Here is an 11,675-nt window from a genome sequence, read left to right on the forward strand (position 1 = left end):
TCCTGAAAACAACGAGAGAATGATGAATTGTACGGCGGATAATTCTCAAGTCTTAGCAATCATGACTATGAAGGCAAAAAAATATGACCAGTCATTGAAGATAATGGACAACTCAGTCGAGCTCGGGACTGTTAAAGTGAACCAAGATAAATTGGAAACACCATGCCAGTCACTTGGGCAGCTATTTTACGCATCTATCTCCTGATTACTTTCGCTTCCTTCGGAATTGAAAAAAGGTGAACTTGCCATAAGCTATCCGTGACGATTTTTCACGGCCTTGATAAATAATTGTTATTTTTCATATCGCAGCCGATATTATAACCACTTTGGTCGCTATAATATATATATTTTTTTATTCCTTGAGAGTGCTGCATCCTGTCTGTTTGTTTTACCTCAGCGACCAAAAGTAAACAGACAGGTGAAATAACTGGCGGTTGATAATAAGCCTTATTCACTCTCGGCATTGCGTTCATAATTCAAACTGATTTAATTGTAAAATTTTTAAAACACCAGTCAAGGGAATCTCACTCTGAATCAGTAGATCCTAAATTTCTCAAGGATAGTTGTTCTTGTTAGCGGCCTTTTATTTTTTTGGTTTTATTATAATTGTGGTACCCGTTTTGTTTGCGACATTCGTACAAACAACCTGCCAAGCTTATATAGTTGTTCTTCGTTTTCATGTTCTTCTCTATAAACGTACTCTTGCTTCGTTTTCGGGCTCCGACATTGTAATTCAGTAGTTCCTAGCAGAGAGTATTCTGCAAAGAGATGCTTTGGCTTAAATGTGGCATGATTTTAACACTACATCGGTTCCTGGATGACTGAAATTGGGAGCAACCTTATGCGCTTCAAAACCGAACTTGGTCAACTACAAGAACATGCGAAATGAGCTTCTAATTCTGCGCGTTCTTGTTATAATACTGATAGTTTTAACTCTGTTTTCATTGGTCCTCGATATCTGGATTCTCCTAAGAAAACCGAAGGTGGCTGAAACACAGCTTAAAGGTAAATAAGTTTTATTGACAAATCGCGACTTATAGTTTACTAACTTGATTCATTCAGTCACTGACTTCCGTCAGCGATAACGAAAACATTGCTAACCGGGAAGGAATTATTACATGTAAGTTGTAACACACAAAAATTTTGGCACTGAGTTAAAGGATACTTGTTGAAGTTCGGACTTGTGTCTTGGTCTGAGCAAATTGGTCAACGAAAGCTCGTAGAAATAAATAGAACTGTAGAACAGGTTTCCGTTAAGACCTTTCTACATATTGACATATTGCCAACCACCGAAGACACATGTTGCAGGGACATGTTGCAGCGACATGTACAGGACCAAAATCACAATGCACTTAGAAAAAAACAACAAAAGAAAACAATATTATTTAGTAGGAACATTTGGCTGCGACATGTCTGACTTTGCCATGATGATAGAACGTGTTCCTGCAACACGCCTCTGATACGTTTTCCTGTGTATGTTGTGATTTTGGCAAAGTTATATGTCGCTACAACATGTCCCTGCTACCTGTTCCTTCGTTTGTGAGCACCTTTATGACGTAAGTTTGTTTATAATCGTCCTGTATATGGCTGGGAATGTCTATTCGATAGAATGAAAATGTAGTATGAAGTGATGTGAGATATCAGTTTGGTTAATTCCTAAAAAATAAACCCTGATGAATGACTATGACAGCTGCCACCTTTCAGAACTATATATAGAAGTTTTCTTCATTCGTAACTACGTATTTTTTTACCAATTAAATCAGATAACAAGAGACAGTCGCCAGCTATGTAAATGTTTTACTTAATGCTCAGAACTGACACGAGAAACAGGTTTGCGAGTAAAACGACATAACAATGGCCGTTTTTACACTAAAGACAGTCAAATCGTCTAGACGGACAAGCCATCTAAGTGTGAAAACGGGACGGACACGTTTTTGGAAGTACAAGTCGTCTGAATTTGTCCGTCGATTTGGCCGTCTAGATGGACAGGTCGTCTAAACGCTGACTTTAATTCACTCTAGCCGATCAAATAGTCGTATTTTGACCTCAAAGAGAATTAGCACTGTACTAGGAGTGTTAGTTTGTGGGTAATCAAAATGGCGGCAACCAAGAATTGTTCGCAAGAGCGTTAAAAAGAGTAAAACAAAGTGACAAAAGTAAAATTATAAGTACAGGTGTATAAAAATGATAATAGAGATCGAGCTAGGGCCCTTACTTAAGAAACGTTGTCTCAAAAAAAAAATTGCAAACGCGAGTGTCTTCAGGAAGATACATAACCGTTTCAAAGCCAGTGTGAGCGCTTAAGGTTTAGATAATTCTACTTTCTGTGTAGACCAGTTTAGACGGAAGTACAAATTGTTTAAAGCATGCTTGATAATAGCACATACCTGATGGCAGCCATTTTTCTACATGCAAGGTAACCACGGTCAACCAAGCCGGAGGCAGCCAGTGCTGGTGCCAGGGCCCCTTGCGTTTAAAATCGTCTGTTTAACCGTCTTGATATGAATCAGTTTAAGACGACCAAAGCAGGATGCCTTGTCCTTCCAGTTTTCACACTAGTCGAACAAATCGTCAGACGCTTTGTCCGTCTTCTAGTGTGAAAACGGCCAATGAAGAACTCGGTTAGGTCTTTTTAAATGTCTTTTTGAGCAGCGTAATCTGCGTACGTCTGTAATTCTGCAATAGCCACCGCCGTGTAATTGCGCCAATACCGATTACTTTTTATTAGTTTGTTTGCTTTTTCTTTTTTTTTTCATATTAGTTCTGAAAGCAACATTACGGCCACCACCACCACCACTACAACCACAAGTAAGCAAACAAGGCGGAGCTGACGGACTACAACAACAGCTCGACAAACTGAATGCAAACGAAGGCTTGATTAGGAATTCCATAACAGTGCTACAAAACACCATGCATAGTTTGACTGCAGCGGCAAACAAGCTCAACTTGGACATGGTTACACAGAAACATAAACTGGAGAGACTTGTTTTCAAAGTAAGTATTATAGCGTTTTGCCTTTGGAGGTGTGTGTGTTTTTTTTTTTTCGGCTATTTTGTTTTGGCAGGAGATGTATCCACAAACATTGAACTGGAAAAGCAAAGTTTGACAAGAAAAAACGAACTTTTCTGAGGGAAAACGTAAGGCAATTTTGCAGCCCAGCTGCTAATTGGAAAAATATTAGTGATACTTTGTATTGTCGTTTTCCAAAAACAGAAAAAAATCCCCCTTGTTACTGCTCTATTAGTAAGCACCAGTCCATACAGTGGGATGTCCAGGCTTGGTTTACTCCAACCTCCTTCCCAGTCAGACTCTTTGTTTTCCTAAATCGAGAGGGAGTAAAGATCGCCAAAGCAGACACCACGTTCAGACAGCACCATCAGCATATTGAGGTCCTCATTTCAAAGAATACTACGTGTCTAAGAAATTAAACTGGTAAATTACTTTCGCAGGTCAATAAAACTGGTTTCATACCGGGTCATCCTGGAACTGCACTTCAGGGACCACCGGGTCCAGGAGGCCCGCCTGGTCTCCTGGGATTACAGGGCCCACCTGGTCCCCAGGGGCCTCAGGGCGCCGAAGGACGTCCAGGCACTCCGGGCACAAAAGGTCTCCCTGGCGCAGTTGGTCCCCGAGGACATCCCGGTGTTGAAGGTCCCCGGGGGCTGCAAGGCCCACAAGGAGTCAATGGATCGCAAGGCCCAAAAGGGGACATGGGAGCACCCGGCCCAAAAGGTGCCAAGGGCCCTCCTGGTGTAAATGATTTCAGCCTTTGTGAATACAAGACGAATTCGTCGAAGACAACAAGTGGTCCATACGCTAATTCGTTTGTGACTGTTGATGAAGCAAGTGTAAGTTTAATCCTTCCAAACACATTGCATGACAATCTTTTATTGAATTTTTTTTTTTGCGTCTGTTCATCAAGTTTTCTTAAAATCCAATATAATCAAAGGAGAATACTTCTTCGAATTGAACCGATCCTTACAACCAAGTTGTTGATGCGACTATCTCGATAGTATGAACAATTTATTGTTTGGCCCGAAGAACACTTTAAACCCATTTTAAGCCAGAATTCAGTGGCACGTTGCTGGGTGTTCTTGGGTGCAAGAGTGAAAAATCGGACTTGCATTTGGCAATACATCCGCTAGAAAAAGTATAAGTGGAAATAGATGCTACAGAAGTATGTAAATATTTTAATACAAAAAGCAGACTAAGGGAGTAGATAACCCTTACATAACATATAGCAACCTCTAAGTAATTATGTTTTCCTTTCAGAAATTGTCCCGATCATCGTTTTCGACGGGAGTGGAGGGGGTTGGGGAGTACTACTAGACAGGGGCTTGCAGGGGGGTGTTAAAGAAACGAGCTTCGGTAATTGTTTTTCCAGGATCATCCTCATTAACATTTATTTTCTCATCAACCAGAACAAAAGAGTCCTCGGAGTGACATGCTCCACAGATGACGCCAGGCAATACCTGTTATCACATGACGTCAAGTCCGGCAAGCCATCTTACACTTGTACCTGCAGGGGTAGTGTCAGTAATTACCCATCGGGCCTCATGAAATGCATCATACACTACTGGGAGTGTCCGCTGAAAACATAATACTGCGATTTGATGGCTAAGATTCATTGCTGAGACCATATTTTTTTTTTGACATCAAGCTATTACCTTCCAAGAATAATCATTTATTTTTTTTAATACAATATGTCAAGACAAGATTAAAAAAATTAACTCTCGGACGTGCAAACAAATTCATACCCCCACCGTGGTAGATGGAGCCCCTCCCTAGGGTTCTCGTTTTATGAAGGCGCAAGAAAATTAATTTGCACTGAATAGAAAGCCCTTGCCTTTCTCTGCAAGATGAGATAAATTTTGTTGGCTGTGACGTCATATGACATTATGGGTTTCACTATTTTCTTAGAAAGTCATAAAATAAGGAAATTGATGCAAAATCAAGCTAAAATGCCTACAAAATGTTAAATTAAACAAATTATGCAATTGTGTTTCAAAAACTAGAAAAATAAAGAAAACTGTTAAAAATGAATATTTTTGGCAAGACCTGCCTTCAATTATGACGTTGCCATAGCAACATCACATGACGAGCACATCATTGACGTATCAAAATTTCCGCAAGGGATAAATGAACAGTTACTGAAAGTTTCAGCAAAAAGAAAGATTACTTTAGACTTTAATCATTTTTCCTGCAGAGGCAATCAAAGAAAATTCATAAAGGGAAGAGATCGAGAGAACAAAAATGAAAAGCGTCCGTGTACTTTACGTTTCCCTCTTTCCAGTCTCTGCAAGCTACCTTGCAGACGGCTTCTAAGACAGCCAGCGACCACTCTTGGGGTGTACGCAAGGAGCCGCATTTATACAAGTTGGACCGCTTGATAGAAGTCTGCAAGGAACTGGAATTGGGTTTTATTTACTCACGTGTAAGTGAAGGCTTTGATGCCTAGCTGCTAGAAATTAAAGACTAAAAAATGGCCAATGGCTAGTAAGTTAGAGAAAAAACAGAAGTAAACTAAGTCGTATGAAAAGAAGTTGACAATAAGAACGTTTCCATGAAGACAATTGGCTAGCAAGTTGTTTTTAAATTAGATATTTTTAGTGAAATTGAAATAAATGAACAGTATGAGACAAGTGTATTTATGCGTGCTGTCCAACCAGTGTTTGTAAGCCCTAAGCTCGAGCAACAACTTAAGCGACACGAAATTAAGCCCCCTATTGTTAACCAACAACGTATCGTCTACCAATTCCAATGTAACCTGTGTGATGCAGGATATGTGGGGTATACACGTGGCCACTTATACGAGCGCGTAAAAGGGCACACCAGAAAGGCATCATCAATTTACAAACATTACAGCCTGCAACACAATTGCGAAATACCTGAACGCTTCATCGAACAATTTCGCGTCATCACAAAATGTAGCGGCAAATTTGATTGCCTCGTGAAAGAAATGTTGTACATTCGCATGCGTAAGCCAACACTTAACGTGCAAACGGATTCCATCCGCGCTAAGGTGTTCGTTTAGGTCGTTCATTGTTTTATGCTTATTTTGTAGCGTTCCTTATTTGCACACTGTACAAGTCTCTTGATAATGGAGTCAAGATGACTCCGAAACGTCGAGCAGTATTACATCTTTCTTGGTTCTTTTTAAATAAAAATTCAAACCACATAATGTGCACTCTACCCTTTAGCTTATGTTTAAATGCTTAGCTTTACTTTTTGATATATATGTTTAATTTATTTCTTTATTTCATGTAGGGCTCCACTGGGAAGCACATTTGTGACGTGGGCTCCCTGTTAAAATGTCTTTCATGGTTGACACATACATAAGTTTCTAAAATACCCTGAATTTTCCGCGATAAAAATAAAATTTCTCTAACCAAATAAATACAAAATGTCAAAATGTAATTTGTCTGGAACCAAGCAACAGTGAGCTCCGAAAACATTCCGTCTTTATTTTAACCTTTTTCAATTGAACAAAGGGCATGAACTAAAGACAATAAATGATGTCAGCAACTGCATGCATATTATCAAGACTTCTTTGATTTACCCTTTCTTTGTGCAAGGTATTTTCTCCCTGTTGTGTAGTTAGTGAAATAAACTTTAGAAAATTTGCATTTTTGTTAAAGTTCTCAATAACTGGCGATGTTTGATTAATGTACAGGGAAATTCTCACTTACATGATATGTTCCCAAAACATAATGATATGCTTTCTTTCTTCGGTTTAAATCGTTAGTCACACATTTTTATAAGTGGTAACCTCATTGCAAGAAATTTTCGCGACACATTCCAAGAGCGATATTTCGCGAATTTGCGACTCCACAGTTTCAGCGAATTTGTTCAACACTTTGTTAGGAAATGACCACTTTCTTTTTCGCGATATCAAATTTTCTTTAAAAAAAAAAACCTTGAAAATTTCATGTCGCGAAGATACATTTGCTTTGAACCTAGTAAAAAATGGCCTAGCTCGCCACGACTCTCCACAAAACTCAGTGATTTAATAGAGCATCCGATCGGTGCGCGGAAGGCCATAGGTTATATTTTTGTCCCTGTCTTAAATTGTTTTCTTTGTCCTGTGCTCGTGAAAACAGAAATCACGTCTTTTTCATGCATTTTCTTTGTTTGTTACATTTGGCCAAACTTTGTTCATGGCCGCTGCATAAATGACATTTGTCTTAAAACGATGAATTATTTATCAACCTCATCTATAATCACAGCTGAGAAAACAAACAAGTACAAGGTCAAGTATAAGACACCTCGAACTTCAGGAGTTTTATTGTCAGCTTGGTAGGAAGAGGCGAACTGACACGTTCAGTGAATCTTCTACCTTCGATTTCAGGTTAGTAACAGTTTGATGGTTGAAAATGAAGTAGTGACAAATAAGTTTTTTCAAGTTTATGTTCTAATTTGTCTTGTTGATCAGAAATGAAAAACAAGAAGATATATTCAATTATGACTGAGAATTAGCTCCGAGCTTGAAATGCATACCACGTGAAGGGTATTGAAACTAATGAAAATTCTCGTTGCTACTGTAAGAATATCGAACAGAGTAAGGAAAGCACAAAATCGTTTTTTTTTTTTAATATTTACGCTTGCTTTTTTAGGGGCTTAGTGATACCTTGACAGAGTCTTGACACGTTGATCACATTAACAAGATACTTATAATATTTCATCACCGTAGTTCAAAATTAAGCAGAATCGCTCATTTGTAGCATGCGCAATAGCGTCGCGCACAAATGACGTCACCAAAATTGAGACCCCCCACTTGACTCAGACAAACTACAAGAGCGATATGAAGAAATTATGTCGCTCTCGAGCACTTCGCTTCGGTCTTTGGCCGTTCTTACGCAAGATGATGGCGTTCCTGGCTCGAAATTTGAAAGTGAAGCAGAGAACTACACTGTGGATCAGTTAAAACGATGGCTGAAGTGCAGAGGGCTAAAATTAAGCGGAAAACGACAACCCTTCGTGACGACCAAATTGTGAAACATGTTACGGAATATATAAAGGCTGGACTACTATCGAGCCGTAAAAATCGTATTACTCAACACTTTTCACGAACCTAGCGTCAAATTTAGAATTGACCGAAAATAGCTATTTTGATCGGCTCGAAATAATTCTTATCAGCAAAAATGTAGCTGAACGGTATAGCAGTCATTTGCATTATCACAGTTGTCGGCGTTTGTCGCCCGAAAGATAACACATTTCCCGCAAATAAAAGCCAAAAATTCCTGAACCTTCTGTGAAACTTTTATTCGATCTTAATAAACGTTCGCCATGTTAAAAAACAGACTTTTAATCCATTCGTTTTCATGACTACACATTACAAGAAAGCATGACAAACGTGACCATCGCGACCTTTATTTACAACCTGGCGCGCCGGGCGGCGTACATTCATGCACTATAATAAAGATAAGAAATCCTCGGCGGCAGAGAGATTTCGCTTTCTTCATTTTCGGATGACTATAAAGCGAGAGTAGTGCTTTTACAGGCGTCTTTATTTTTTATTTTTGATGTTACTTTCATTCACGTTTTGCATTTTTGATTCATGTTCAAAAATAAATTCTTGCGACACGACAAGTTTCGATTCAAAAGCAGGCATCACATTTATCCCTCACACAAACCTGGGTCGACTTATCATGACTTATACCTGTTTTGCAATCAATGTTTATTTGCCCCATTCAATATTTTTACAATATTTTTACCTCAGTACCGTTTCGCAAAGTACCATTTCGTAAAGTACCGTTTCGTTTCGCAATTCGTACCGTAAGCCGAATGGAATGAAGACTTTCTTCCCCGATTCCTCCAGCTCTAAGAGCGATTTTGGCCAATGTTCAGGATACCTTGAGTCGGTTTTGCACTCACCATGACAGCTGTGCTTTGTACTAACCATTCTTGACCCTTTGAGAAAGCATACACTCCGATTTACCTAACTTTTCACATGTTTTCTTCACGTATTGACGCTCTCTCGCATACAATCGCTTATGGCCGACTGCAATGTTTGTCTGAGTCACGCGGGGGGTCTCATGAGACCAAATCTATTTTTATAATTTGTGCGCGACGCTATTTCACGGTGGTAACACGATATCCAAAATAACAGCGCAAGAAAATTTTGAATGTTCAACCTCTAAAATGGCAGAGATTTTCTGAAATTAAATTTACTTATTTCTACATATGGAACGCTAGTTAATTTGCGACACATGGTAATCGAATGAACGAGTTACGGTAACCAATTTTAACCGATGAAGGGTACATTATATTCCAACCTCGTTCCCAGGGTCTCTCTCTCCCCGCCCCCTTTCTTCTCTCACTCTGGGGGGCGGGGAGAGAGAGACCCTGGGAACGAGGTTGCATTATATTCATTCTTGTTCTAGCGTTTAAATATTTTTACAAATCTATTAAAAAAACTCTGAAAACTGCGATTTAGTCTATCGAGCAGAAAAACAAATGGAAATTTCTGAGTTCCTTTTACTTTTGTACCAAGACTATGAAAATGGGTTTACTCGCATTCCTTTGTATGCAAATAAAATATAATGTTCACAGCCCTCCAGTCCGCGCATAATAGATCTCTTTAGCTATACGTATGTAAATTGCCAATTTCAGATCATGTGATGTTCTCCAGAGAATTGTTTCTTTGTCTTTCTGGAAATTATTCATTCATTTCCACGTGAATTTGTTCGAATTTGAAAGAGATAATTCTCAAGGGTAACATCACGTGGTCTGAAATGGGACAACAAACAAATGAAGCTAAAAAGGTCTATTTTTAGATCGTTGAACACGGGAAAGGAATCGTAAGAAAACTGGACACCAGCGCAAAACGGGCGAGCGGAGGGGGGGGGGGGGGGCGGTTCGGCAAGGGACGCCGCTCCTACCCTTTCCTGCTTTAGATAGATGGATGACTTTATTTTTACACGGTAATTTCGTTCAGGTTACAAGCAAAAATCAATTAGCTTCTCGCTAGCTATATCTGTCGCGTTGTTTTGCGTTCAAAAATAGAGAGGCTGCGAACAGTCTTTTTTTTGGAACTGAGGCAAATTGTGACTCGGAGCACTCAAGAACTGAAAATTCCATTTTTATGACTTTACACCAAAAAGAACCATAAGACATTCATTTCTGAGAAAAAAATCTACCAAAAAAATGTAGGTTATTATAAGTATACCAAGTTGGAATTGTATGGTAACGAGACCTTCAAGAAGTTCCTTTTATTCCTCGAGGTAGCGTACGTACTGTCTAAACACACAAAATGTTAAACACCTGGTGCATCTCGTCTTAAATCGACAGAGACCACAATTAACAGTCTTATCCCAGCTCTAACTTTGCTGTCATTCTTGTTCCCTTTAGGATGAGAGTACACTGTGGGCCCAGATTTCTCCGTCGAGTAGTAGAGCTCACCGCGTTTGTCAGCGTCGCTTCTCTACTCCTCTTCATGGTAAGAAATAATTTACACCCAAATCCACGGAAATTGGTTCCAGTGAACAAACACATGGCAAGATCAAAGTGCAACATGGAACTCGAAATCGGCGAAATGTGCCCCAAGTTTTACACAGATCTGGGAGGAAGATGCGAGCTTGACAGCAAGGGCTTCAATTGCCCTGATATTCGACACATGGTGAACACATCGATGAGGCAATCCCAGCTTGTACTGACCCGAATGCTACGGATATTCGATCTCATAGCAACAAAACACAACATACGCTATTGGCTAACCGCCGGAACACTTTTAGGAGCTGCAAGGCATAAAGGTTTCATTCCCTGGGACCACGACGTCGATATAGAAATGCCTCTGCAAGACTACATCAAGTTTTATCAAGCTGGAAGCAAAGAACTTCCAAACGATATCTTCTTTCAGAATTCTCAAACAGACCCTAATATGGTGTCAGCCAAATCTGAGGATGACGTTCTGCCGATCCACAAAGAAATAGGGTATTATGCAACCCCGGTAAACCATCGTTTGCGGGACAAAGCTAGTTGCTATGGTTACTGTCTGTTATATGACTGTAACTGGCACGACGGCCTTATGGTGGACTTGTTCGTGAGCGACTGGGAAACAACGGACGTATTTCCGTTGAGAGAAATGGAATTTGAGGGTTTCGTATTTCCTGTTCCCAAAAACTGGAGAGTTGTTATACAGGAAGCCTACGGTGATGATGCCTTAGATATACCAGAAGAGGCGACGGAACGAAAGCCCCTCATACAGCCATATCCGATGAAAACCTGCAAGAAATTAGCTACGGAAACTGCCAACTTTGAATGAGAAAACACCTATTTTCTATTGCTTTAATTAGTTAATACAGTAATAGGATTCGTGTCCCGTTCACACCACAAACAGTGTTAATGTTGTTTAGTTAAAGCTGCTTTAAACCTTTGCGATCGCGTTTTGTGTAAAACCCCATAAGAGTGCATTTTTTTCGTCAAGCATCAAAACCCACATATCAATTTAAACCTGGGAAAAACAACAATTTCAACCTCTGGAAAAATAACAATACAAATACGTCGCTGCTCACAAATTAGCCGCGTTTTGTAACCAAACTGTGTCAGGGAATTTCGCTATTGGTCTTGACATGCAATAAAAACTACTTTATGTTCATTGAGTAATTACTTTACTGAATGCCTGCCTAGGCTTATAACTTCAAATCAATGGTGGAATAATGCAAAATGTGACACCG

At 39.6% G+C, this 11,675-nt stretch overlaps 3 protein-coding genes across 3 annotated transcripts in view; 2 read left to right on the forward strand and 1 right to left on the reverse strand.

Moving 5' to 3' along the window:
* The window catches only part of LOC144634244 (uncharacterized), a 132,154-nt gene that overhangs the window by 31,777 nt on the left and 88,702 nt on the right, over nucleotides 1-11,675 (reverse strand). The gene's annotated exons all lie outside the window — the stretch shown is intronic.
* LOC144635123 (uncharacterized) lies at nucleotides 187-5,845 on the forward strand. Its single transcript, XM_078494190.1, has 5 exons — nucleotides 187-236; nucleotides 974-1,005; nucleotides 2,762-2,994; nucleotides 3,450-3,848; nucleotides 4,422-5,845. The coding sequence occupies exons 3-5, from the start codon at nucleotides 2,911-2,913 to the stop codon at nucleotides 4,599-4,601; spliced, it is 663 nt and encodes a 220-aa protein (XP_078350316.1). The 5' UTR covers nucleotides 187-236; nucleotides 974-1,005; nucleotides 2,762-2,910; the 3' UTR covers nucleotides 4,602-5,845.
* On the forward strand, nucleotides 7,273-11,294 carry LOC144634410 (uncharacterized). Its single transcript, XM_078493359.1, has 2 exons — nucleotides 7,273-7,348; nucleotides 10,351-11,294. Exon 2 carries the CDS (start codon nucleotides 10,352-10,354, stop codon nucleotides 11,261-11,263), a length of 912 nt encoding a protein of 303 aa, XP_078349485.1. The 5' UTR covers nucleotides 7,273-7,348; nucleotide 10,351; the 3' UTR covers nucleotides 11,264-11,294.

Source organism: Oculina patagonica, chromosome 13 (assembly GCF_052425735.1).
Source record: "Oculina patagonica isolate OP01 chromosome 13, crgOcupat, whole genome shotgun sequence".
Lineage (NCBI taxonomy): Eukaryota > Metazoa > Cnidaria > Anthozoa > Scleractinia > Oculinidae > Oculina > Oculina patagonica.